The sequence below is a fragment of the Alternaria atra genome (genome assembly GCF_907166805.1).
Source record: "Alternaria atra isolate CS162 genome assembly, contig: 25, whole genome shotgun sequence".
Lineage (NCBI taxonomy): Eukaryota > Fungi > Ascomycota > Dothideomycetes > Pleosporales > Pleosporaceae > Alternaria > Alternaria atra.
The window spans coordinates 5,299,450-5,326,753 of NW_025091323.1; the positions used below are offsets into that span (position 1 = coordinate 5,299,450).

A 27,304-nucleotide genomic window follows, 5' to 3' on the forward strand; every position below is an offset into this window, starting at 1 on the left:
ACCTCCTTTTGTACTAACAACCCTCTTCCTCTATCTATAACTCCCGATGCATCGGTGGACCCGGAAGATCAGGCCTCACTGGCCCAAGATTTTGGAGTCTTTTCACCTGCTTCCACGTCTCCCAATACGCCCCCTCAAAGCGATCATCCTTCAAATCCGGGTGCGCAGAGCCCCAATTGTACCCCAATAGCTTCTCCCTCAGTTTCCCATCCATCCTCTCGATGCTAACCAATAACGAGCGCACCCACTTGCCGGTCCCGTTCTCAGGCGGCTCCGACTCGGTGGCCACGCGGAAAGCGTGGGTGGTGGCTCGATCGCGCTCGACGACAAATTTGGCTCGGCCATCAGCATACCGCATCTTTTCAGCCCAGTCGACAGTGTAGTCCCCATGGTGTGACCAAGCGTAGTACTTGGCCGTACCGTCGCGCGCCCACACCCCAAGGTGCTCCCAGTCGTGCTTGTGACCTCCGCCCAGGGCGCCACCCTGGTCCTTCTCTGCGTAATAACCGTATAGGTAGAAGCACCAGCCATCGTCGGAGCACTTCTCGCGCACATAGACGTTGCTGTTGGATAGGCGGTCCATGGTGCGGCAATCCCCTTGACCTAGTTCGATGCCGGGGTTGACGGTGCCGTCGCTCGCGATGGCCCAGGTGTTGTAGCAGGCCGACTTGTCGAAGTCAATGACGGGCTGGAATTTCAGGGCTACCGGCGTTGCGTTCTCTTCGAGGCGGCGAGGTGGGCCGGGGGCTGGAGCAGGAGGCTTAGGGGAAGGCTTGGGAGAGCCGCCGTCGACTGGCGCGTGGTTGCAAATGAAGGCCATGCTGCACTTCTTGCCGTCGTCCAGCGTGAAGAGCCCATCTAGGTGTCGGGCCCAGCATATCAGCATATTGTTATCGTACGTGTGCGTAGCTATTCCGGCCGCACCGGGATCTTTGACTGTATTGTCGATGTAGACGGTCCATGTGTCGCTGTTGGGAAGTGTCTGGGTCACGCCGCTGCCTCGCCATGGGTAGGAGCCGTCCCATGGTACGTTGGCCATGTAGGTTGGGGCGCCCCAGGCGGCGTCCGAGTAGTACATCATCTCACGGGATGTAGAGCCACCATTTGGTCCCAGGCCAATGCCGCAGTCTGCGAGGACGAGGTTCTCGCTCCAGGTAGTTTCGGCCGACACCAGGAGAGGGGCTGCGAGCACAAACAACTTCAAGAGAGGTTTGGCCATCGCCATCGAATAAGGTGATGATGAAGATGGTAGTCGGTATATGTCCATATCGTTTTGGAACAATGGTCTTCTGGAGGTCGCTTTGCGAATTACGTGCTGCTCACAAGCTGGCTTCTGCTGCTTGCTTTTCGTAATCATAATGAGAAAAACATCAATCTTTTGTGGACGTCAACCTATGCTTTATATCTCTTCGAAGCACGCAAAAAAGCGGAAATGCATGTCGCGCTGCTCGGGCCAATTCTGCTGCCAGCTGAGTGAGACTTAGACACAGGTACCGAGGGAACTCACCCCTGTTGCGCTACTTACTTCTAGGCTTCATGTAACCATCCTCCTCCAATCCTCGTTGCTCTCAACCTCTCAAAGGCCCCTTCTTCCATCCCTGTCCCATACCTCCTAGACCTCCGATATTCTTCAACAACGTCTCCAACTTCCACGTCTCCCTCTCCTCTCCGATACCTAAGAACCCTAGATCCGCCAAAAGCCTATGCGTCTTCTCACCATATACCTCCGCTTTCTCTCTGTCCCCCTTTTCCAACCAGAGCATAGCCAACATGGCGTACTCATCCGTCAACATGGACCAAATCCCCTCTTCCTTGATCATCTCGACAGATTCCTCAGCTAATGATATCGCTTCATCGAGTTTATAGTCTTGTGCTAGTTCCATGATCTTCTCCTCCGCTTGCGCGATCATTGTGCGGCGTAGGTCTGAGGCTTGGCGTTCGTCGGATGAGAGACTGCATAGGTCGCATGTGCATTTGAAGCCCCAGCGTTTTATTAAAGCTTGGCGTTTCTGGAAGGGAATGCCTAAGAGAAGATCTAAGTGTTGTTAGTGAGACTGCTTGAGGGGAAGCGGGGGAGGGCAGGTTGCACATGAGACTGTGATTTCTTCGCCAGGTTTGATGTCACGGTAGGCCTTTATGGCCATCGAGACGCCGGCGCGGGAGAACAGAACGAAGGAGTTTGGGTTGCAGGCATGGTTTATGCGCTGGGGAAGTCAGTCGTGCATTTCCTGGTTTGCATACTACGCATCACGACTTACCGAGATGAGCGGATATAACGCCCTCGAGCTGACCTCAGCCACAGTACTCCCGAAAGCGTTCGTCTTCATAATGCCCTCTTCCAACTTTCCTTCCTCATCATCGTCTTCTTTACTCTTATCAGTGTCATCTCCGTTTCCGGCGTGTGCATTACTCATATCCCTGATCATCCCTGGCACGAGCAACTGGTCCACCGCCATCTTCAACAACCTTTTGTTTTCAACTTCACTCAAAGCATTCTCAGCTTCCATATCTACCACAACAGCTGCTTGGTCCACCATGAATGTCTCATACATTTTGATCTTACGTGTAGCCACTACACCTTTAGCTTTCCCGGGTATGTCGACGATTTTCCATGGTTGGCCGCGGAGGTAGAGGCGTTCAGCGTCTTCTCGTGTTAGGAAACTATCGAGAGGATTGTCATCGAGGTATTTTGTTGCTAGGTGGGCGGAAGACGGAGGGAAGACTAGCGACAGGCCGTGGGGGCCTGTTGTGTTGGATGTGTAGACGCAGTACTTTTGGCCAAGGGTAGGGAGGAAGGTGCTAGTCATGCAGTGTGGTTTGTGAGACCACGGTGCATAAGGATGACCCTCACTTGGAGCGAGGACGTCTTGTTGTAGATCCGGTTGCAGGAGGTCGTCGATGTCTATAACGCCTACTGTCGCAGATGCATAATGCAATGTGGATTGCACAGCGACGGCCGCTAGAGCCAGGATGTGCATGTTCACTACGCTGCGTCGACAGTATGTAAACGATGGAAGTTTTGCAACTTCGTTCTCGTCGCAACAACATCATTATAAATATTTTCTTCAGTTTCGCACTTCCCATAGTGTTCGCTCTGTTACAACTCCAAAAGCGGTAACATACGTCACTAAACTTTACCCGGGATTTACTCCAAACACACCTTTCCGGGACCAAGAACTTGGGACTTTGCGCGATACATAGGCGCAGTATAGTTGCCAATAAGAAGTCTAGTTGCACTAATGTTCCAAGGAACGCAGATCCCAAAGGCTTGTCGCCTAGAACTTCAAATGGTGCCATTTAAGAACGCTGTCTGCCTTTATTCTACATCCATAACGAGGTTAGTCTCTTTCTGCGAGCGACGTTGTATACTTTCCTGCAAACAGAGTAGCGATATAAATGTCTAAGATGTTCTATATCCATGTTTAAGGTCTTCGAAGTCGCACCAGCTCCCCGCCATTTCCATATGCATATTCCGACCCTTGCACTCTATCACTACCTGTAACAACGCAGTGATCCAAGATGAACCCTCCGCCACGAGCGACGTCGTTGCTATCACAAGGTTAAACGTTAGTTTTACATTGTCTACCTTAGTTTCTAGGAATCTCTACGTCGCCAATAGGGATGCTTACCAAGAAGAGTCTGTGTTACCGTCGGTCGTCAATACGGCAGTGTTAATCTGGCACTGCAGATATTGGCCGCGGCAGTTGGTCTTGCGGGCCACGGTGTTGATGCATGCGACAGCATCTGTAATCTGATAAATAAGGCGATGTCAGTGAAACCACTCGGCTGATATCTTGAGTAATGGGTCCATTTTACATACAAGACAATCGGTGTTCGGATACTCATAGCAGGTGGCACGCTTCTGGTACAAGCTACGACTGAACTTGGCTATATTTAAATAAGAGTCAGCTTTCATATAGGCATAATGCTAAGATTAGACAGTCGATATACCTGATGGTGGAGTACTGAATTGCCCACTCTTGAAAGCATCGACGACCTCCTCGGGTGTCATGTTGTCGCCATCAGGATTCTCAAGGATGCCATCAACCCATTCAGAAAAGGATGTGACTGCCTTGGCGGAGGCTACAGCCTGACTAAGGGCTAACAGAGAGGCGATGTAAGGGATGAGTTGAACCATTGCGCTGATTGGATGTTATCTAGAAGGTGTAGATCTGCGGATGGTGAGATAAAGACATGAAGACGGCGAGCAACCACCACTACTTATACCCTTGGAAGGTTGCATGGGTTGTATACTGATCAGTAGCTTAGTTTGAGAAGAATTGCGTTACAACAAAAAAGTCTTGCTGTCAGAGCTGATACAGGGTTGCGCAGACAGATTGACTAGCCTTTAATTGTCAGTCCTCGTTTCTCATTTTCTGACATGCATGAGAAGTAATACATTGTGGGTTCGCAGTGGATATTGTGGTTGCCTGACCATTCTGAGGAGGGGCTACTTCGCTGGCTGAACCTAAGCCCAATCCGTAAGGCACGGCCCGAGGCTCGCCCAGCCAAAGATGTCTAAGTACGCCTTGTTAACTGTAATTTCACGACCTTTGCTACTAGTAGCGTAGTATACTAGAATTAGACGCCTTCTTGATACCTCACAATTGCTTGTAATCTATTCTCAATACACTGTGACACGAGTTTTACCGTACGTAAACGTCCGGGCCTCGTTCGACTTTAGCCAGACTGTCAGGACGCGGGTCTATTCCCGCTGCGCTGAGCACCCGAAAAGGTTGAACTACTTAACTATAGTTGCTTTTAGAATAGATCAGCATCTTTACGCAATCAATTGATCGCGCGCACATCCAATCGCTCAGTTGCTCAGGTGAAGGTTCCAATGTACGCGCGCAGCGTACGAACTTGGACCGACGAACCAGAAGGACCCACTTTCTCTGCAACAAGGTTTTCCACGGGATCATCTAAGACACTTTGTCATTGTCTACTTATACACTATTCAAATGTGCTAAACCAATACAAGAATGTATGCGGAAACAATGTATCAAGATCTGATGACCTAATCTTGTTTATCTTGCATGCAACGATCATGCAGCGTCGATTGAGTAGCGGTGTAATCCTCAACTGACCTCAAGAGTAACTGTTGTATGTCATGAAGTCTCTGCACCTTCCTAGCTAGGGAGAAAAGTATGAGAACTATCAACAATACCAGAACCCGTTGAAGCTTGACTGTGCTACTCGAGAGTAGTAGTATTATGGCGCATTCAGTACCTAGGAAACATGTTGCACTAATAGCGTCATATGCTCTGAGGACAGATATGTTCATGCTAATGATTGCGTATGATATAGAAACGACCAGTAGAATTGTCAGAGTTCTGAAAGTCCAAAACATCTCTTTCCAATGAATCCATTGGGAATTTTGAGGTGAAGCCTGTGTGGCAGCTCTCAGGCCAGATACCCAACCAAAGTAGGCTGGAGGGTGAGGAAACTAGACAATCTGAATCAGCCGCGCATCAACGCTAATGACACGATTGGGTTCTTACTTGTTGTTCCACGTTCTCTATCAGTTTAACTGATCTTCGGAACAGATTCGACAGGAACGAGCGAGACTCGATCTGACCCTGCAGTCGGGCAAACGCTATCTCTCGGCCTTCACCATATATAAGCGGTATATGCACCCCGAAGACCCCCAGGAGACAATACGCGGCGTCTTCTTGGCGTTTAGTTTTCCAGGGCGCTATCCACTGCAATACCTCTTGAATGTTGTAGTCACGCGCACGTTGGGTACCCCGAAGGACCGCTTGTGGAATATGGCAATGGTTGGCAATCGCAGCAGTGAAAAGCTCTTTGGATCCAAGTTTACTACCGTTTGCGGCGAAGAACACTAGTTTTTCGGGAGCAACAAGCTCTTGAAACGTCCAACCACGCGTGAACCATCTACTCGATAAGAATGGGTCGATAAGCAATTCGTCCCTTGTGATATCCCAGGCACGCCAAGGGATATCCGACAGATAAACGTAACATATTTTCGAGTTCTTATACCATTTGTACATGGAGTTGATCGCCTCGGAAAGCTCTGCGCTACTGCTCTTGTCTATGCAGCATGTATCAACCTAACGAGAAAAATCAGCGAGTACGCTTCCGAAGAACCTGGTCACTGCGAACCCAGAAGTATTCTAAGTTATCTTTGGCAGCCTGCTTTGCACAGAACCTAAGTTTCTTATAGCCAAGTTTCGTCTTCCCCTTGCCCTTCCCTTTGTAGATATCCTTGAATGTAACTTCCTCATGATCTTCACCCCATGTATGGGAAAGAATGGCATACGGTGGTGTGTTTCCGATGTATTCAACAAGGCTGAAGTCGTCATCGTCGCCGGTGGCGTGTAGAAGACGCATGTAGGTGGTTACGACTAGCGTCACAAGCAAAAACGACGTGTAGTTGAGGGGTTACACGGATATTGGAGCGATGGTGGAACAGTATTGGGCCGATTTGTGGAAGTTAGGACGCAAGGTGATGATAAGAGATGTTAAGTTGGGCCCGTGCAGTGAGGCTGAGAGCAACGCATACCGGTCAGCCCCGCCAAACAATCTGTCCTCGTGTTAGACAGCCACCAAATCTTAATCGAATGGGGTAATGGGACGTTAGTCCGCATTGAAACAAGGCTGGACCGCAGCGCAACGGTTAAGCCTTTTTGTCGAATCGGGGCTTCTGACGTACGTAAAAAGGTCACCCGCTGGCCCTTAGCGAAGATGAAAGGAGTACATTTCCAGTAACAGCGCTCGACAGCGCTTTCTCCAGGGAAATCATAGGCGACATTAGCAATCGAAGTGTAAGATGTCTATGGTTATAGGAGTACACGCTCATGCTCGCAACTTGTTGATGCCCTCTATCACCGTGCGAGCTCAACATCAACTTCATTAAGGTTTCATCGCTCAGATTGAACGGGGAGTACATGTATTGAAGCGTATGTTGCAGTGGTAGCAACCACTTCAGAAGCTCTCATGTCGAAAAGCACCAAAGACTAACACCAAACAGCAATGTGAACAACACCATGCTCACGAGATTGGCGTTTGGGGTAGACCGATTGAGACTGGACTGGCGATAACAACACTGTAACACAACAGCAGAACGAACTCCACAAACAGCCGCATTGGCTGCTCCCGCCCCCTCGGTGCAGTCAAAAGGCATGGGACGTTGTTCTTAAGAAACTAGAACATGTGAGTAACATCCCTCAAAGGTATGTGTAGATGCGCACCTAGTAAGGCCAGTGATCACTCATATACCCTAACAAGTCATCATGTCGATCTCGGCCAAGTTGGTATGTTTTGTTTCACGTTCCTCCACATAGAGAAGCGGCATGTGGACGTCGAACGATACAATTAAACAACACGCAGCGTCCTCCTCCATTCAGTCTGTCGACCTTCTGCAATGCGCAAGGCCGTCATGACGATCAATCACGACCAGTATTTAGTTGATTCCGCGTATCCAGGCTGTAGCCTCGAAAGAATGATGCGATACGTGTGGATAGCTGCAATGGCTGGAAACACCGCTGTGGCCGGCTTCCCGATGCTCCTTTCGTGTACAGCTTCTCAAAGTTCTCGAAACCGCTATCAAGATTGGTAAGGAATCGTCCCTCGCATAATAATGGGGCTATACATGCCTGGTACACGCTCCGGCAGGTGAATTCAACTCAGTTCGTTCCACGTAAACACAACATGGATATTGGAACGTGAGCAGTTCATGAAACTGTTTCGCGATAAAACCCTATGCTCTTTCGCGGTTGCATGGCCCACTTGTTAAACTCGGTGATTCAAGACGATATCATTCAACCTTTGCATCTCCTTCTGCAGGGCGAACATCTTGCCGATCAGATGACAGATGGCAACTACTAGAGAGTAAACGAAGATACCTTCTGATCTGCTCCATCGAGTACAACTATGGATGTATAACGGAGTCGTGACGATGATTAGGGCGAAGATACCTGTCGCCGTAGGTATATTAAGCGCGTGCGTGATAAACACAGTCGTACAGAGAAGTGTCGTAAGGTTTGGGACGTTGAGAGTGGCTCTATCCTTCAGACCTTCAGTGTTCTGTAAGTAAAGTTAGGCTTCAGTGAGTACGGCAGCCTTTCCCATGCGTGCTCACCTGTCTGTCTTCATGTATACGTAGCGGCGGAAGCCCATACTGTGACAAGAGGTTGTCAATCCAGTCGCGCCGGCCGTACAAATAATCAATTTCTTTCTGCAGGCGACCAAAAGCCTTTTCTTTGCCTTCGCCATAGATAAGTGGCATCTGCACCTCGAAGATGCCAAGGAGGCAATATGCCGCATCTTCTTCCCGCTTTGTACGGCGATTGCTTGCCCAACTCAAGCGCTCTTCAATAGGGTACTGGAGCACGAGCCCCGGACTGCTCTCAAGAATTTCTATGGGGATATTTGTGATGCAGGCAATATCCATGGCAAGGGACGATTTCTCTCCAATTCTCGTGCCATTTTTCGAGAAAAAGATGACTGTTTCTGGTGCCAGAAGTTCTTGGAGCGTCCATCCGCGGCTGAACCATCGACTGTTGTACAGTGATGGCAGATTATCCATCCCCAGGGTGCTGTAGTCGGATACGTCGGTGAGGTAGACGTAGCAAACAGTCGAATTGCTATACCACTTAAACATCGAATTGATAGCCTCGGCTAGTTCTGCGCTACTACCTTTATCGATGCAACAAGTATCAACCCAGAAATACTGGAGATTGTCTTTGGCGGCTTGGGCGGCGCAGAACCGGAGTTTCGCATAGCCTGCCTTCTTCTTGGCTTTGTCCTTATCCTCAATTATGTCTTTGAACGAAACTTCATCCTTGTCGGCGCCCCAGGTATGTGATAAAATCGCGTAATTCGGTACCTCATAACCAAACTCAACAAGAGTGAAGTCGTCATCGTCATCGTCGTTGGAAACATGTAAAAGGCGCATGGTACTGTGAGAGCGTGAAGGGTCGGGAACACACACGACCAGAACGTGTTGCAGTTGTTGCAGTTATTGCAGTTGTGCACGTGCCAGTGCTAATGGACAACGAAGGAACTCTGTTGGTAATCCTATGTGGTATCTCGATTTGTATTTATGTCAAGCGCTTACATTCGCGGTACGTTGCGGCGTTAATAGAGTAGAAACACGAGACCGAAGGTGTGGGATCAAAGGTGTGTAGGGTTGTGTTCGTGCACGGGGATAAACATATTGTGATAAGAACAATCGCGAAGCGGGGCAGTGCAGTGAGGCTGACTGATTGCAGTGCATATGGAGGATCTCGTTTCTGTCGGGCACCATACCCTAGGCCAGATTTGGTGTAGAAAAAACGGGCTTCTTCGTAAGCATGGCGTCTCGTGGCGGCGCTACCAAGCAGCTTCTCCAAGAGCCTGTCTGCTTTCGTGTCAGCTAGTCACCAGCTTCTCAGTCACTCAGAATTTGAGGAATCATTCGCGATTAGGGAAGGCCGCATTGTTCATAAGCTTGAGCACGATCGAGAGATGACGCTTCGGTGAATCGTATAGCTTTGGCACTCATGCACTTCTTAATGAATAGATATTTTGAAGAAATCTGACCTCAGTAGGTCACCAGATAAACTTCTGATCAGCCTTGCTTCACCGTATCGTCGTTCAACCTATGCATCATCAACATCAGCTCCACGCCTCAAAGCTTCGAGCTCATACCAGTATACGCAATGCACTCAATCTCAACCGGCACACCCTTGGGTAGCTGCTTAACCGCGACACAGCTGCGCGCAGGCTTGTGGGAGAAGTACTGCTCGTACATGCCGTTCATCTCGGCGAAGTTGGCCATGTCGTCGAGGAAGACGTTGACCTGGTGTTATAATCAGCACCTTGTTTGACCACTTCCGACATCCATCCCGGAACAGCATGTTGCTTACCTTGACAATTCTGTCCATACCAACACCCGCCTCAGTAAGAATGCCCTTGATATTCTCACAGCACATCTTGGTCTTGTCCGCAATGCTTCCCTCGATCAAGTTGCCCTTTGTATCGGCGGGGATCTGGCCTGAGACGAAGATGTTGGGGCCTGCAACGATGGCTTGTGTCTGTGACGTGCTGTTAGCACTGGGTAGATCGGTTCACGACGCGTTCGTATAGCTCATGGAAGCTTTGTGACGGAAGGAAGGAGACGTACGTAAGGTCCAGCAGCTATACCGTGTGTTAGCAGAGCTTCACAGCTACCAGCAAGTTCAAGAAGAGAAAAGTGATTGAGAACTTACGAGGACAAGCATTCGCAGTGTGGATCTTCTTAATGTCGGACATCTTTCTTACTGTTGCAAATGGATATGCTTTGTTTTGGTGTAGTAGTATAGGTTGCGTGAAGGTTGTAGCTGGTCGTGAAGCACGTAGAAGTCGTGGTACAGCTGTTCGTATCATCAACGGAACTTTCTCAGGCAGGGGACAGTTTATCTACGTCAGGTAAATCGAGGCTATCGTCGGCTGGGCACCTAATTGATTGATAACTAAGCCCGCCCTGGACTCTACATCTGTTGACGCTGAGCGTAAGCTAAAGAGAGGGGGCCGGCATCGGCTTGGTGCGGGACTACCCCACTTTCCTCTTTGGCGACGCATGTGTCAGCATCGTGCAGGGATGATATGGAGGGGTAAACGGTGGAATTTTTGGGGAGGATGAGTTTTGCGACGGAGAGCGATGCGCGATCTGACGGGTGTTACGTCGGCGCGATGGATAGAAGGACAGTGTGGTGCAGCTTTTGTATGCATAATCAAGACGTGTTGTCAGTGGACAAGTTTTAAAGTATTCATCATGATATCTTTGCGGCACTTTTTTCTTTCAGCGCGCATACTTCGTGACTGTACAAACCATCAACGCCGCCTATATGCAATCCCCTTGGCCTCCCATCTATATCATGTTTTGTTTATGGTATCGAGTCGAGATTCAATCGTCCCAGCATAATCAAACTACTGCTCCATCTTCTCCTCCTGGCCTGAAAGCAATGTGTGTACAGGCGCATCGAGCTGATCGCGGCCCTTGAGGAAATCGAGTTCGAGAATGAAAAGGTATCCCATGATAGTTCCGCCCAGCTTCTTCACCAGAGAGCCAGCTGCAGCTGCGGAGCCACCTATAATCTCGTTAGCATCATCGTTCAAACTAACCAGGTAAAAGTTCAGAATCCAAACATACCAGTCGCAATAATATCATCGACAATAAGCACATTCTGCCCACTCTTGACAGCACCCTCCTGCATCTGGAAGAAATCACTGCCATACTCCTTCTTGTACTCAGCCGTCTCACACGGACCAGGCAGCTTGCCCCTCTTCCTGACGGGCACAAAACTCGCTCCCAACCTCAGCGCCAGACTAGGTCCGAACAAGAAGCCGCGCGCATCGAGTCCAACAACGACATCAGGCTTGGCACCCGATGCGCCGAACTGCTTCTCGATGGACAGTTCGAGACCGCGCAGTAGTCCCTCGTGTAGTTGCGGATCGGCAAAGATGGGCAGGATGTCTTCGAACAGGATGCCTGGCTCGGGGAAGTCCTTGAATTGGCGCAATGAAGCCTTCAGCGTGCTTTTAAGACGGGCGAGTTCGGCGGCGGAGGAGGGATGGGGGGTGGACTGTCTTCCTTGGGGGCGCCATTGTCGTTGGATTCGAGAGTTGGGTCGGGCTTTTGCGGGGGTGGGTGCGCGGCGGTTGCGTCGCCTTTGAGTGGGGGGTCGGCGGGCGTCGTTGTGTTGATGGGGTGGGTGGTGTGGGCGGGCGTGTCGTGGGAGCGGACATGTTGGAAGGAGGGGAGGGGGAAGGCGTAAAATATAAGACGGAGCGGACTGCAAGGTAAGGTGATGGGATGGGTGACGCGATAGATAGGGCTAGGTAGGTTGCCGGGTTGGGGTAAGGTGGTCAAGGCTGTCCTGGGTTGCGTTGGGCTGGCTATGGCTGGCTGCACTGTAATGCTGTCAGATTTGGGGGGGGTGTGCGTGCCTTGTTCGGGACTTGGGTCTTGTTTGACCTGCCCGGGACGCAAAGAAAAAAAATTAGTTAGGCCCGTCTGGAAAACGGTCCGTAGGCGCGCACAAGTCCTAGTCCCACTACCACCGAAACTATGATAGGCGAATAGAAGGACGGCCAGGGAGATCGTGGCGCCCCGCCCTTGTTCAGCCGCGAAGCAGCAACAAGTTCTCGTCTGGTTGCCTATACACCACCACGCTTCTCGATACGGCAGCTCCATAACCCTCGACAGCACACAACCATCGTATCGCACTCGTTACACGACTCGGTGTATCGCCTCATCCCTGACCCACTTAACTATCTGCGGCGCCCAACATGTGCCAGAAAAGCTCAGATTGACCCTTATCGGAACCAGCGCATGCCGAACAGAACGTGCATTCTCACATGTCGACGTCACGTCGGGGAAGAAACTGAGCACCCTACAGTAGGTAAGAGTCATACTCTGCGCTTCCCAACAAATTCTGTCCCCTCGCGTCCTCTTCGCGCCCATGGATCCCATGTGTTTGGTCGTCTATAGTAGTTTACGGAACTGTTGAATATAGCTTGGATTCGCGATTCGCGCAATCTATTACACAAACACGACATGTCAAGGTGACATAACTTGCTCGCTCGCAACAAAGGCCAAAACTAGCGCCGTCGACAAAAGTAGCGAGATCCGAAGTGCATGTACCCCACGGATGTTGTAACCGAAAGGCAACTAAGGCGTTGTCGCAGCGGTGAGACGTTCTAGAAGGTCGAGCGGGAATGCCGGGCTTGTGTGTACCACACTGGTATACGACCATACCATCTACCAACTCTAGCATCTCGATGATAACGGAACTTCGCGCAACGGGTTTCACCGCTGCCTGAGCAGTAGTCAACGAAACACTTATAGGGAAGCATATGTATGTGTGATGATTCTAGACTCTTATCCACCGCCTGCAACATCTCCAACTATTCAGGTGAGCAGATACTTTGAAGCAGATACTTTACGCGTCCTCGCAGCTTTTAAGCCATTGGTCCCCACAATAAGCCGCGGCGTGCATGCATACTCACTAGGCGGATCCCAATAGGGTATTACCTAGCGCCTTGTCTCCAGCTGTCGTTCCACTACCACCTGTAAACGGAATGCATGACGCGATCGTGAGGCTCTTCTCTAGAACCGCGGCTAATAAACGTTTCGCAACAATGGATCTCTGAGGCAGCAAGACGCGTGTCTGTCTGAAGAACCATGGTATAGCAACATCTTGAGTGGATTCAATGTTGCTCTAGAAGCTTGAGGAAAGGTGGGTATATATTGTTTGATATGCCGCTGCAACCGCGGCGGCTCCCGATGGCCCAGACTAAACTGGCCTCTACACATGTCGTATGCTCTCTCCACTACCTACATGTGCGCATGAACCAATAGGGCAAGGCTTACTCAACCCCAGATATGCATGTTGTTCACAATGCACTCCTCATCCGCATCCGTCCTCTTCTTCAGACTACCGACCACATAGACCTTCTCACCATACTCCTGTAGTCGGTCCATAGTCGTCCTGACATTCTCCTGGCTGACAACAAGCACCATACCGAGACCCGTGTTGAAAGTTCTCGCAAGCTCCGTGTTCTCCAAGCGACCGGCACTCTTGAGCCATTTGAAAACGTCCAAAAGCGGCCAGCTCTTTGCATCGAGCTCGGCAGCCAGGGTCTTCGGCAACATGCGAGGAATGTTCTCTAGCAGGCCGCCACCCGTGATGTGGGCCATACCCTTGATCAGGCCCCGCCTGGTTGCAGCTAGTAGAGGTTTGACGTAGATCTTGGTCGGTGTCAAGAGCGCGGTTCCGAGGCTCTCGCCTGAGCTCCACGGGCATGCGTCAGAGTATGAGATGCCTTGTGTCTCGACGATTCTTCGGACGAGGGAGAAGCCGTTGGAGTGGACACCACTTGAGGCCAGACCGATGAGTACGTCACCTTCAGCCATGGACGCTGTGTCTGGTAAAATGGTTGCACCCTGCTTGATCGCACCGATGGCTGCACCACCGGCATCGTATTCGCCTGATTGGTAGATACCCGGCATCTCTGCCGTCTCTCCACCGACGAGTGCGCATGCAGATTGCCGGCAGCCATTCGCAACGCCCTCAACAAACTTGGCCGCACCTTCAACATCGAGCTTGCTGCAAGCATAGTAGTCGAGGAACATCAGGGGCTCGGCGCCTTGTACGACGAGATCGTTTACGTTCATAGCAACGAGATCGATACCGACAGTGTCATGCTTGCCCATCTCGAAGGCAATCTTGACCTTGGTACCGATGCCGTCGATAGCACCCACTAGTATCGGTGCTTCAGTGTAGCCAGCCGCTTGCAAGTCGAGCAGGCCGCCAAATCCGCCAATCTTGCCATCAGCTCCGGGCCGTTTGGTGCTAGCAGTCAAGGCCTTGATCTGCTTGACGAGCTGATTGCCCGCATCAATGCTAACACCTGACGATGCGTACGTCAACGCCTCACCCGTTGGTTGTGAGGTGCTTGAGGGGCGTGTCACGGTGGTGCCTTCCTCGGCCGGCTCAAGGAGCTTCCAGTCGCATGTTATGCCTTCCTTCTTGAACTGTTGTAGCAAATGTTCCGCAATCTTGTCAAAGTTTTCGGTCGCGAGAGCGAGTATGGTGGGCCCAGCGCCTGAGAGGCAGATGCCCAGAAGGCCGGGGTGTGATTGTGGGGTAACGGATTGGAGGATCTCGGTAAGACCGGGGATGAGGCCGCGACGGTAGGGTTGGTGGAGCTTGTCTTGCATGGCTGTGTAGATCATGTCGGGGTCTGGTGTGGCTTGACCGAGTGCCGTGGTAAGGACAGCCAGTCGCTGCATGTTAAAGATGGCATCTTTGCGCGAATAAGACTCGGGCAATACCGCACGCGCCTTCGCCGTCGATACTTCGAATTGTGGTATGACGCATATGCACTTAATAGCGGGCGACCAAGCAAACTTGGTGTAGTGTCCGATGTTGAGGGGAGGCTCAGGAGGCCGTAGACCCGTGTCTACACCACCGGCGGGTTGTGGCAAGACTTCGCTGAGGGGGATCTCAAGACGCTCGGTGTCTTCTGGGGATAATTCGTTGAGGTATGTGCCGACGAAGCCTCCATACAGCGCCGCTGCGACATTGTCTGGGTGACGCTCTTCCATCAGGCAGTAGTCGAGCATGCGCGCTCTAGACAGCTTGAGGTTGCCGACCTCATTGGCCAGGTATACACCTCCTACAATAGCCGCAGCTGAAGAGCCCAATCCACGGCCAAGTGGTATTGGGTTCTTGACGTGAACGTGTGTTTCGGCGGGGAAGTCGCGAATACCATGGCAGCGAAGTACGTATACGGCCGTTCGTGTGATGAGGTTGTCTTGCGCAACGAGAGGGACATCTTCCGCGCCTACGCCTTCATATGTTATTTTGCAGTTGAGCGAGTGTTCTGACTTCTCCTTCTTGGTGACTGTAACCTCCAATTCGAGGTAGAGGTTCAGCGCCAGGCCGATGACGTCGAAGCCAGGGCCAATGTTGGCAGACGAGCAGGGTATCTTGATTAGAGTAGTCATACTGGGCTAAAGAGCGCCTGAGGCTTGACGTGATGCCTTCTTTATGTCGCCGCGCAAAAAAAAAGGTTGAATCAGCGCATGGGTGATGAAAAAGATAGCGTGGGGCTCAAACGCCGACGCCGGTCGCGGGGTAGCAAAATGCACCGCCACACTTCATCATGTCTCGTCAGCCTCGCGACGTGTCGAGCTACGCGACCACTCAGGTTATCAATAACACGACCTATCTCATCAAATCTCATGGATGTATATGGCACCCCACTCGCATCACGACTATGCAGTTGCATGCATCGCTCAATCGGTCAGGCTGGCCTCCATGTCTTCCACAAGTTGAGAAGACCTCCAAGCACCACCATCCGGAGTCTGCTTCGAAGCATCTCGTTTGCCATTGACCGCAGTAAAGATGAGACGTCGCAAGGACAGCTTAGACATGGTAAAGGTAGACCAGCGTTCGGGTGAGATCATAGAACCTTCCTTTCCGCCCTGGCGGCGTTTATGCACTGCAGCGACGCCACAGCTGACGCCTGTACGACCCGACGACATTGACAACGCATAGCGCCCTACAGGACTCTCATGAGTAAGAACATATCTAGAGGCCGGCCGTAATATTCAAAGAGTGCAATTCTACAGCCCTTTTTCGTAATCATTGCTACCAGACTCGCAACAGGCAGACGCCGCAGCATCAGGCAACAGGCACAGCTGACCGGTTCCTTGGCTGACGACGTACAGCCTCGCGAGGTACTTATTTCTACTCAATTCTCAGTTCACTCACCTTCGTCCTGCATGATCATTCTTCTAGTTGAACAAATTAGGTGAATTGGTCTTTCATTCATCGTTAGTACACGGACACTGTTCCCGCCAACCACTACACCGAAGCTTCAGCTCGCACACATATCAACTAGCTTTCAGCTTATCTCAACGCCTACAATCCCTTTCGCCACTCACCTATTTAGCCTTAGGTTTCAGTACTTATACCAAGTCAAGGTCGATAGAACTACGTCACAGCTAGCCTGACTACCTCACGTCACGTTTCGAGAATCGAGTCAGTCATGTGCGACTCGCCTATCGAAGAAGAGACGCGCGCTGAGCAAATGGCCTACTTACGCGAGCTCATGGCGCTAGAAAGGCGTAACAGAGCCAAGCGAGAGGCTCGGTCACCTTCTGTCTCATCTTCATCAGAAGAAGACGAGTCTATCGCTAAGCGCAAATCGAAGACCAAGACCAATGGCATCAAACACGTAATTGTCAACGGTAGAAGCCGAAAGCAGGCTGAGAATGGCGTCACCGATGATAAAGATGTTGAAGAGAAGGATGAAGAGCCCTGTGACCCGGGAATGAAAAACGGTCTGAAGCATCTCTACTCTGGGAAGGAAGACAAGAAAGGTCGCTTTCAGTGGCAAGAGGAGATCCCCGAGGATATCGGTGACCCCGTTGAAAACGATGAGACTGCGAAGTGGGCATTGCTTGTGCGAAACGTCAAAGTCTACAACGACCCTCGACGAGTCTTGTCTATCCACTCTATCGTAGTTCAGAGCCCTCTACTCAAGAAGTTACTCGCTGGAGTGCTCAAAAACTATCCTGGTGTCACAGTCGGTCTCAATCGCCTCGAGTTTCAAGGCAAATTCGAGCCACTTATTCATCGATGGGCTGAGCTGCAAGATGCCATCGCCAAGCTTGGTGATGACACGGAAGACAAGCGTACAACTAAAGCACACGCTGAGTTACTGCAACAGATTCTCACTAAGGAGTTTAAAAGCATGATCGATACCTCTCAAGATATGAAGAGCAAGAAGGTTATGACTTACGAGCACCTATGGACGCTATTCCAGCCCGGTGCGACAGTCTTTGCTCGCCAGGACGGTCAAGAAACCGCCATGACACTGGTCGAGACGAAATATGGAGTAGACTGCAAGGGTGCGCCTTGCTTCTGGCTGACGTGCAAGTACGTGGACTGGGACGGCGCCAAATTCGGTTCCAACAAGATCAATCTCTCCATTGCCGCTTATACCGGTACACGCGCCATTACAACTCTGCGTGTATACCCCATTGAGTTCCATCCCGAGGGTGAAGCCATCCGCGCTCGTCTCATTGATCGTGGCGCCAAGGCTGAAGCTCTTGCTGGCCCAAACTATAGGGCATACCAGGGTGTTGCATGGAGGCAGGGCGGGTTTGGCAACAAGGACAAATACAACGTGAAGGGTCGCATCGTGATCGACACTTATGGTTGGAACCGTTTCAACCCCACCCAATCGGTCTTTGTTGCTCCACTGAATCAGAAAGAGCTTGCCCCACCACCTCCTCCAGGCCAGTACAATGAGGATGAGGTGGACGAGGGCGAATATCAGTATGAGGAAGAAGACGATAGCGGTATGCCAATTGATGGTGCATTTGCGGACGAAGAAGATGCGGCCAAACACCCGCCGTTGACAACCGAACAAAAGCTCATCTGCTCGCCTCTACTTCGTGGTTACAGCTTGAAGAACAAACTCTGGTTGAATTTCTTCGTGAACTGCGTCAAGGAAATTGAGTGGCAGACAGACGCGTTCGATCGATTGGTGCTCCCCAAGAACCAGAAAGAGTTGATCCTAGGCTTCACTGAATCCCAACGCAAGTTCCGCGACACTTTCGACGACGTAATCGAAGGCAAAGGAAAAGGCATGATAATCCTGCTCTGCGGTCCACCAGGCGTCGGCAAGACCCTTACTTCCGAATCTGTTGCCGAAGAAATGAAAGTGCCCCTTTACATGATGAGCGCGGGAGACCTCGGCTTCGACCCACGAAAGGTCGAAACCAAACTTCAAGACATCCTCGAAATGTGCAGCCGCTGGAACGCTGTTCTCCTCCTCGACGAAGCCGACGTCTTCCTCGAACAACGCTCCCTACACGAACTCGAGCGTAACAAGCTCGTCTCCATTTTCCTGCGTGTTTTGGAATACTACGAAGGCACCATGTTCCTCACCACAAATCGCGTCCAGACTTTCGATCCGGCATTCCAATCACGTATTCACATCTCCCTCGACTACCCCGGTCTCACCATCGACTCCCGTAAAACTGTTTGGAAGAACTTTTTGGATTCAAGTTCGCAAGAACATACCATTTCCAAGGCTGAGCTTACGGAGTTGGCGAGGATGGATTTGAATGGAAGGCAGATTAAGAATATTCTTAAGATTGCTAGGTTGCTGGCTAGTCGCAAGGAGGAAAGGTTGAGCAGGGAGCACATTACTACTACCATGGATGTTACGCAGCATTTGCATAATGAGACGCAGTTTAGTGAGCGGACGAAGGGTACTTTGTATGGATAACTTTTGGCTAGTGAGAGGGGGCTTGGCGTGCGCACAACCATCCTTTATATATAGGTTCATGAGTACCGATGGCAGCGTCGAATAGGCCTCTAAAAGGCGCATCCTTGTGATGATTCATGACTGTCACGTCTTTGGAGTTGCGGCATACGAAGATCGGGATACGTAGAAAATGAGATTCTACAATGTCAAGAACATTAAGTTTGGTGAAATCTCCAAAATACACCTTAGGAAGAGGCATAAGGACGCTGATAGCTACACGGCCTATAGACGTTTGTTCTACTTCTATGATGTCGCAAGGGCACGTCGAAAGGGAAGCGATGTATATCTCTGATGACTTTAATGACACATTTGTATCATCCATGTAAAAGAACCACAGTGCAGCCCATCACAGCACGCAGCTCATGAAAGCCAAAACTTGTCGACCCAAACATATGTCTCCCTCAACAACGACTCTTTGGCCATATCCAGATCGTAGTCAAGAGCAGGCCCACCTGGTCAGCCTCTTCCACGTACACTCTGTCCTACGCGCCTTTCCTTCTTCCCCCTCTAGGGGCAAGTACTTCCAGTTCAGGTGACTGACTTCTGTCAATAGGATGGCATGCCTCGCCCTATACACTGGATACTCCTGAGTAAAGATATCGCGGAACTTCCTGGTGTTCTCGATAGGATCCTTGGGTGAATGATACATGGCGATGGGTGGAAGGAACTTGTGGTCAACGTAGTCTACGTACCTATCGACCCGTGCGAGACAGTCCACGAAGTCAGCATTGGCAGGTTCAAAGTCTCCCCCTATTGCACTGCCATGGTGACGTTGGAATACCGGCTGCCATAACTTGGTGATAGAAACAAGCAAGGTGGCTGACATTGCTTGGGGCGCATAGCTTTTGGTGCGTGTAGGTACCGATCCCTGGTTCTCGAGCTCGTTGATAGCAGTTACTACCTCTCGGGCGCGTCTGTCGACGTCTGAAGGCGCTAAGCGTTCACACATGTAAGTTACCATGCCGTTGTCCATATTCTTTGGAGGGAAGTTGCGCACACAATGGGCCAACATCGGGTAGTGGAGGACGCAGGACTTGATACTGAGTTTAGGTTCGTTTTTAGCCACGTTGATCCGCATTGCCACGACTGAAGAATGACCGCCAGCACTCTCACCCTCGACGTATAGGCGGTCTTTGTCTATAGTAACGTTCCTCTTGTTGATATTCTTGACAATCCACTCCTGCCAGCTCTCGCTCTTTGAGTCATTTCCATGTTTGAAGCATTCATCTTTTTTGTACCACCTTAGGAAGTCGCGGGTAGAGTTGCAGATGTCAACGTAGTTGGATTCTGGGCCAAGAGGATAGTCTGGAGCGATGATGATCGCTCCTTGCTGTCTAGCATGTATAATACTAGGCCAGCCATATCAGGCTATGTGATCGTTCGCACCCGTACACTGATGTTCTGTCAGTAGCATCACACTGTTAAATCGAGGGTAGAAGTCATATTGATTCACAAAACCACCTCTATGAAAGAACCACATGACAAAACCTTGGTATTGGCCTTCAAATCATGCAGACTATAGAATGTGACTTTGAACTCTTCCTTATCCAAACGATTCAAGAAACCGTAGGCGAAACTGTGGAAGCCGCAATATCCGAGTCAGTCTGCACTACGTGGGAAGATCTCTGTCCCATTTTTGGCTTCTCAGAAGTAATTGAGATGGCTCATATATGCAATGGCCATTCTAAAAGCTTCTCGAGATCTTTCTGAAGAACGTCATGGTTCTCTTTGCGAGCTTCACGTATTTCATGGATAATCTTCATCGTGGATGCGTTGTACTTTTATTTTGGTACGTTGTCCTGGCGGCAAAGCGAGGGTTGAACTTACGAATCGTGAGATTGGTCTTTCAACACTAACTACTGTAATATCGGTGGCGGGTGGCCAATGCTGAAGCTCTCCACATGTAGAACCCCGCTTTCAGTAAACTTACGTGAGAAACGCACGTCTTTAGCGTACACCCGGTCTCTGACGTGAGAAAGGGATCGCGGTATTGTCTCATCATCCTTTAGAGCAAGATGCACTGTGTTTAGTTCGCTTCAAGACACAGTCAGTCCAACCAAGAGAAATTAGAATAACACGTTCAACATTAGCAAATTGAGTTCGAACTGGGGTGATCATTATTCGCTCGCGAGAGTTGTACACTATTTACACTATATAGCCCCACTACATAGTCTTAGATGCCGAATGGTCGGAATCTTGATTCTCACTTCTGGTATAAACATATGTTTATGCAGTAGGAACCGCATCAGGAGCAAGACCCTTCTCGATGATCGGGGGTGGCTTGGGCACGTTGCGACGAAGAATCGTGTGGTTGATGAAATAAGGCACTGACTCCGTAATCTCGTAATGGAGATAGGTCTTGGTAGGCACACTGAAAACTTGATCCAGTTCTTCCAGCGTAAGCTGCTTAGTTTCACGCACGAAACAGAAGATCATGAACCAGGCGATCAGGTTGAGACCAGCGTAGAAACCAAAAGCACCAGTCTGTGACATGACCGATACCATACGAGGGAAGGTGAGCGACAAAACACCAGCGAAGGTGTTGTTGATGCAAACAGCCCAGGCCATTCCCTGCTCACGCTGGATGGTAGGGAAAACCTCGGCAGAGTACTGAAATGCGACTGGTCCTTCTCCGAGGGAATACATGATCGTAAAGAGGTAGACGAACAAGACGACGGGTCCGATACGAGCAGCTTGGCTGGCAGACTCTGGTTGGAGCAGGGACAAACCGGCGGCCAATAAGAAGATGCACATAAAGGGGAAAGTCTGATACGTAGTTAGAATGGGATTAGCTACGAATGGAGTTGGGGGGTACTTGCCCACATGCAAAGGGTCCTTCGACCCTTAGTGTCGATAAGGAAGAGCGTAGGAATAGTGAACACAACTTGGATTGCTCCGTAACCGAGAGAAGCGTACAAGGCTTGTGTCGGGCTGTAGCCGACCTGCGTGAAGATGGTCGAACTATAGAAGGAGATGATATTGATACCGCACATTTGCTGAGCAATCATGACAGTGGAAGCACCGTAGTTGGCACGTCTGATGCGGGGTACACGGAAGCAGTCCCACATGCGGTCAAAGTAGCCTGCTCCACGTGCAACGGCGAGTTCAGTCTCGTAGATGACGTACGAGTAGTAGTAATCGCGGGCGGCGATGATGGGGTGTGCACGCAGTTTAGCCATGGATTGGTAGCCCTTGGCGACCTTGCCATGCTTCATCAACCAACGAGGAGACTCTGGGCAGAAGAAGATGCCGACCATGAGAATGAAGGACGGGATGAAGGCTGATCCAAGCTGCAGGCGCCATGAGATTCTACCAGTGTCTTTGACAATGACGTTTGCGCAGAAACCGAGGAAGATACCTGCAAATGGAAATTAGTCACAAGTTAACACGCGTGAGAATCGTGAGGACTTACCAATGACGACCCATAATTGCCAAAACATGACCAGGGCGCCTCGAATTCGATGTGGAGCCATCTCAGCAGAGTAGATTGGGACAGTGGCATTCTTTGCGCCGATTCCGATACCCATGATGAAGCGTGCAGCGAATAGTCCTTCCCATGATTGCGCACATGCAGAACCGATAGGAGTAGCCGTAAGGCAGACAGCAGTGAGGAAGATCTCTCCGCGACGACCGAGATACTTGTTGAGGGGGTCGACGATAAAAGCGCCGATAAGACCGGCTGTCAAGAAAATGATGGAGTTGATGAGACCGACAATCCATTCACTCCTTTCACCCTCTGTGAGACCAAATTCTTGAGGGAAGGACAAGTTGGCTCCGTTGGATCCAGTCTGGTCCCAACCCTGAGTGGCGGCTCCAATGGCACACAGACCAATTGAGTACCACAGCATGGTGGGTCCATGCCACTTGTGGTCGCGTTCGTAGATGAGAGCATCGCGCTCCTCTTGAGTGAGGTCGGTGAGCATCTCAAAGCGGTCAGGGTCGCGCGCGACAAGAGCAGCCTTTCCGAAGAGGGCTGCGTGCTCCTCCATGCCATGTGTGGCAGCCCATTGCTCGGCAACACTGACACATTCGGCCTTGGTCTGACGCGTTAGGGGATTCTCGACGATGTTGTGCGCGACAGACTCGCGACGGGCGCCAGCATCAGCAATATGCTCGTTTTGGTTGATCTGCTTCTCGGTGGTCGGGTCATAGACAGCTTCCTTCTCGACAGGGTAGGCCACTTCCTTGTCGGGCATGTGGCTCACGCCGTTGTCTTTGCCGTCCATGGTGGAGATTGGTGTTGCACAAGCCCCAAGGTAGAGTAAAACCGGTCGCGAAGAAGCGAAGAGAGCAGTGGAGGTGGAAAAGAAATGGCGGGGGAGATGAGCAGCCGATCTTATATCTGGGGGAGTTCTCAGTGAAGGGGAGGCCTAAAAGTGGAGCATCAACGGTGCACGACAGCTGTAAGAGGCTGCGACAGGCACCCTGGATTGTCCCAAATTCATTTTCTCTAGCACGACCGTCGCGACGGTGAAGGACCCTGGAATCCTGGTTTGTGTCCGCCAACAAAACGCGATGTTGGAGGAGGGGTATGATGACGCTAGTGCTATGGTTCATGAGGATCCCCACTGTATCTCCCCATGGAGTAAGCCTCCCCAAGATGTATGCGGCTATCTTAGCCACGCTTAGCTCCTGGGGCTTGTTTTTCACCCCAAGGCTTCGCGCATTCCGACGTCTATGACCTCACCCTCTGCATTCTCGACCACATGTGATTGACAAGACGGCGGTTAGCTCAAGCCACCACGTTACATAGTTCGGCTGACTTCCGAGAACCCGTCATACTCGGGTCGTTTGTTGCCATGCGGATGGCTTGTCAAGGGCGCGGTCAGCTCACCCTTACAGCCTTTACGGTGATATCTTGCGTCGGAAGCTGCACGAGGCGAAATCCCGGACACGGTAGCGCCCTGTACTTGTGGTGTACCCGTGATCAGTACAAAGCTTCACGCTGCATGTGCTTGGTGCAATCTTGATGTGAGACTTGTTAAGCTGACGCTGCCCAGCTCCGATCGGCATGGGAGTTACCTTGCCGGTCAGCCGTCTGCATATCGGCACATGCTGGCGCGGCCACCGAGGCAGGGAGCGAGCCGCCATCGTAATGCCGCCAAAGGTCCTTTACCGTTGTTTCAATCTCATAAATGTCAGGCCATCCAAGCCTTGCTAACAATCACGACCCCAATCCACGCGAAGAAACTTACGACATGTTCGGTGACTTTGAAATAGTTGCAAGCTCGATCGCATCGCCACCCAGTCAGCGAAGGACGTCCGCGGCAAGCCTCGACGAGACCAGCCAACTCGATAGCGTACGCGCGGCGACGTCTTGGGCACCTTGACTCTGCTTATCCCAACAATCCAAGCCGTCGCCAAAGCTTGGGACGACTTGGAGCACGGCCCAACTGTTAGAATTGTGGGCTTAGGTCTCATTCGCAGTGACACGCTTTGGTGGGGACAAGTCCAAAATTTTCTCCAGGCTTCAACTCCAGGAATACAGTGGGTCGCGAGTCATGAACAGCGGAGAGAGGCATTGCTCACGTGTTCGCGTCGCAACCTTGAAATTCGAATGCGCAAAAGAACGGAGAAGAATCTCAACCCTTTCCCGCAAACTGATGGGCCAGGCATCTTTGCATGCAATATGAGCGACTGCAGGTCGCGCGACACACGGCCACATTTCGAGAAAACGTTTTCCAGCCTTTGCTAGCGCATAGGAACGCACTTATAACCGGACCGCTAGTCTTCCCAGCGTCTGCCACACACCCGCGGACTACATAGGCGCGATGTGCATGTGGCGTCTCGAACACATGAGGCTCTCGTGAAGTGGGCCTGGGGTCGATTTCAGCGCTAGGCATCGTGCGATACCCCACAACATGGAGCCGCCGACTACGACAACATCCGGGTTACCCAGAGTGGCACACTAACCATCCGCACGATGCTTATCATTAATCCCAGCCTCATCGAACTTTATCCCGACGGCCCAGCTCTACGATATACTTTCGACCTGTAGGGACCAGGAAAGCCACGTCCGATTTTATAATCGTACTCGCTAGTCGCTACGCCGCGTTATTGATCTCGGACAACGCCGAAAAAGCTCCATGTGCAAATTTTCCTGCACTATCGCCTTGACACGTATCTGTTATGTCCTTGAGACTATGATTCTGTGTTTGGTGATGGCAGGTAATGTACAGGCAGGTAGCGCGCAAACTTCCACGATGGCGAAGCTCATCCAGCGCTTCGTACTAAACAGAGAAAGAACTAAATGTAGGTATATGCGAAAGTTCAAAATCTAGGGCTCCGGTAATCCTGCAACAAAAGGCATGGCGACGAGAACCGATCGATGCATCTCATGCACTCAAAAATTACGAGTCCAAGTTTCAACTATAACATGTCTATACAAACGCGCTCGTTGAGCTGTTTGGTTCCTGGCATACAGCACTTCTCGTAAAGAGACTGATGCAGCGCATCTTTCATGGTGGTCGGACTACACAAATTCAAAAGCTCAAGCGATGATTCATCTTGTACGTATCCTCTTCCCCCAGTACGTGATTGACGCTGTGCGTATCATGACAGCACAGCATTGCGGCAGGCCGTCTTTGATGGACTACGTCCAACGCTATTTATTGTAGCCCAGCATGTACGGGAGGCCGCTACACTCCGACCCATGAACCTTCGTCTCTATGAGCAACGCACTAGGGACCTTTTGACTAGTGTCGTCGCGGAAGCCAGGCGTAATGTAGAAAAGAGCGTTATGTGTAATACTACAATCTCGGATTTTAAACAAGGGTTGAAATGAATTCAAAACCTTTACCTACCAACTCCATACATCTCTGAGTAATGTCCCATCACTTATAAATACTGTGGCAGGAAACAACACTTAGATAGTAGGATCACCTTGTTGTGGCTTTCGCGATGAAGCCCAAGGCGATTATTAAGATGAAACATAGCTCACATCTACAGAACAGTCTAGAATCAGTCTAGAATCTTGCCATGAATTACTATCCCTACCGCGATACCCGTGAAGCCACCCCGAAGTGCGGGGTCATCGGACCTCCCGGAACCTTAACCAGCCTAGACGTCCTCCGCACCCTTAGTGGACTGACCTCTTTCTCGCAGCTCCTCAAGCCGCGGAAGTATCATCTTAGTTGCCATGATGTTATTCAGCTTCTTTCTCGTCCTCTCGTCGAAGACTTGGAAGATCGGTTTCGCGCGCTTGTCAAACTCGTGAGCAGTAATGTTCTCAGTCGATAGCTGCTCCATGAAGTATACGTATTCGTCCCAGTTATCTGGACCTTGAAGGAGACAATGTCAGCGAGTTTGTTCGAAGATTTGAGGTCTGAGCATTGAGTCCTTACCTAGGGCAGTCTTCGTGCCTATCAACTCGGGAGGGACCTGGTAGCTGTACTGCGGACGCAGCTTTCTAACTTTGGGGGGTGTTGTTGTATTGGATACCTGCGGAGGCGCGAAAAGACCAATAGGAGGCTGCGCGTATCCGCCTCGGCCGTTCAAGCTACCCGCTGCGTTCACGTTCTGACCTCCGTCGCCGTCGTCCAGTCGTGGACGTCCTCGACTAGGGATGCCAGATGGCGTTTCGAACGACTTATGTTGGTGTATGCGGTTCGCTCGAATGACCTCGAAGGTCTCTTCTGGGCTAATACCCGACCTATCCTGTTTCACTTTCGGAACCTTATGGGCTGTGAGGGGAGAGAGTTCATCTGTGGAGCGAGCTGCAAGCGGTGCCTTCCTCGGGACATGATCTGAAGGAATGCGACTACCTTTCCAACCTGGCGGGACTGAGGAAGCGAGCGAGATGTCGAGAGCATATCCCTTCGTCAGGGAGTCATGGCGCTGTTCGACGAGTTTTGTAAGACTATTGTCTTGCGCTGGGGTTGAAGGAGGATTGGAATCCTATCGAGGTGTTAGCACGAACACTTCTCTAAAGCAAGTCATAAAATGCGTCTTGTAGAGACTTTGCCTGCTACGTAGGTAGGCGGGAATTAACTGCTGTCTTATAGCTGTCTAAGTAGGCAGTAGAATATAGAGCGCTGTCACTAAACTTTCCTGTCTACGCCGCTAAAGCGCAACAGAAAGAACGTACTACAAGGGAGTTAGTTAATAGCTTAACAGCATTTTTCATCCACGACGGCTGCTTTACCCATCTCTCTCTCATCTTTGTTGAGGCTTTGCACATCGCGCGACATACTGAACGGAAGTGGATGTTGATGTTGCGCTTGGTGGGCGTTCAGGTTCGGATATGAATTTGTGAATGAATATATGAGATTTGGGAAAGACGGCCAATGCGCCAGTGTGTCGGGGAGTTGGATCTGGTTGTGAGGTACCATGGTGGGTGAGAAGACCTGGCCGCCCGCTGCTTTGCTCCCGGATGTCCCTGCAAGATTGGACGACATCATGTTTGGGGTAGGTGCGACGAATGGGCGCTGTTGTGTTGCAGACGGTGTGCTTGATAGTGGGCGCTGTTTTG

At 50.9% G+C, this 27,304-nt stretch overlaps 9 protein-coding genes across 9 annotated transcripts; 1 reads left to right on the plus strand and 8 right to left on the minus strand.

The window, feature by feature from the left end:
- Positions 1-34: 34 nt before the first annotated feature.
- On the minus strand, positions 35-1,219 carry ALTATR162_LOCUS6818 (uncharacterized protein; the record flags this gene model as incomplete). The annotated part of the gene is made up of 1 exon (XM_043314443.1): positions 35-1,219. The coding sequence occupies one exon, from the start codon at positions 1,217-1,219 to the stop codon at positions 35-37; it is 1,185 nt and encodes a 394-aa protein (XP_043170378.1).
- A 349-nt stretch (positions 1,220-1,568) lies between these two features.
- On the minus strand, positions 1,569-2,978 carry ALTATR162_LOCUS6819 (uncharacterized protein; the record flags this gene model as incomplete). Its single annotated transcript, XM_043314444.1, has 3 exons — positions 1,569-2,035; positions 2,090-2,204; positions 2,259-2,978. 3 exons carry the CDS (start codon positions 2,976-2,978, stop codon positions 1,569-1,571), a joined length of 1,302 nt encoding a protein of 433 aa, XP_043170379.1.
- A 791-nt stretch (positions 2,979-3,769) lies between these two features.
- On the minus strand, positions 3,770-4,138 carry ALTATR162_LOCUS6820 (uncharacterized protein; the record flags this gene model as incomplete). Its single annotated transcript, XM_043314445.1, has 2 exons — positions 3,770-3,888; positions 3,952-4,138. The coding sequence occupies 2 exons, from the start codon at positions 4,136-4,138 to the stop codon at positions 3,770-3,772; spliced, it is 306 nt and encodes a 101-aa protein (XP_043170380.1).
- A 1,147-nt stretch (positions 4,139-5,285) lies between these two features.
- ALTATR162_LOCUS6821 (uncharacterized protein) lies at positions 5,286-7,815 on the minus strand (the record flags this gene model as incomplete). The annotated part of the gene is made up of 5 exons (XM_043314446.1): positions 5,286-5,446; positions 5,502-5,518; positions 7,504-7,563; positions 7,617-7,702; positions 7,759-7,815. 5 exons carry the CDS (start codon positions 7,813-7,815, stop codon positions 5,286-5,288), a joined length of 381 nt encoding a protein of 126 aa, XP_043170381.1.
- Positions 7,816-9,631: 1,816 nt separating this feature from the next.
- ALTATR162_LOCUS6822 (uncharacterized protein) lies at positions 9,632-10,254 on the minus strand (the record flags this gene model as incomplete). Its single annotated transcript, XM_043314447.1, has 4 exons — positions 9,632-9,802; positions 9,870-10,037; positions 10,127-10,140; positions 10,212-10,254. 4 exons carry the CDS (start codon positions 10,252-10,254, stop codon positions 9,632-9,634), a joined length of 396 nt encoding a protein of 131 aa, XP_043170382.1.
- Positions 10,255-10,911: 657 nt separating this feature from the next.
- On the minus strand, positions 10,912-15,496 carry ALTATR162_LOCUS6823 (uncharacterized protein; the record flags this gene model as incomplete). Its single annotated transcript, XM_043314448.1, has 4 exons — positions 10,912-11,072; positions 11,135-11,489; positions 11,531-11,777; positions 13,392-15,496. 4 exons carry the CDS (start codon positions 15,494-15,496, stop codon positions 10,912-10,914), a joined length of 2,868 nt encoding a protein of 955 aa, XP_043170383.1.
- A 1,046-nt stretch (positions 15,497-16,542) lies between these two features.
- On the plus strand, positions 16,543-18,795 carry ALTATR162_LOCUS6824 (uncharacterized protein; the record flags this gene model as incomplete). The annotated part of the gene is made up of 1 exon (XM_043314449.1): positions 16,543-18,795. The coding sequence occupies one exon, from the start codon at positions 16,543-16,545 to the stop codon at positions 18,793-18,795; it is 2,253 nt and encodes a 750-aa protein (XP_043170384.1).
- Positions 18,796-19,270: 475 nt separating this feature from the next.
- Positions 19,271-23,060, minus strand: ALTATR162_LOCUS6825 (uncharacterized protein; the record flags this gene model as incomplete). The annotated part of the gene is made up of 4 exons (XM_043314450.1): positions 19,271-20,164; positions 21,076-21,600; positions 21,654-22,192; positions 22,247-23,060. 4 exons carry the CDS (start codon positions 23,058-23,060, stop codon positions 19,271-19,273), a joined length of 2,772 nt encoding a protein of 923 aa, XP_043170385.1.
- Positions 23,061-25,893: 2,833 nt separating this feature from the next.
- On the minus strand, positions 25,894-27,233 carry ALTATR162_LOCUS6826 (uncharacterized protein; the record flags this gene model as incomplete). The annotated part of the gene is made up of 3 exons (XM_043314451.1): positions 25,894-26,114; positions 26,178-26,730; positions 27,162-27,233. 3 exons carry the CDS (start codon positions 27,231-27,233, stop codon positions 25,894-25,896), a joined length of 846 nt encoding a protein of 281 aa, XP_043170386.1.
- Between the last annotated feature and the right edge of the window lie 71 nt (positions 27,234-27,304).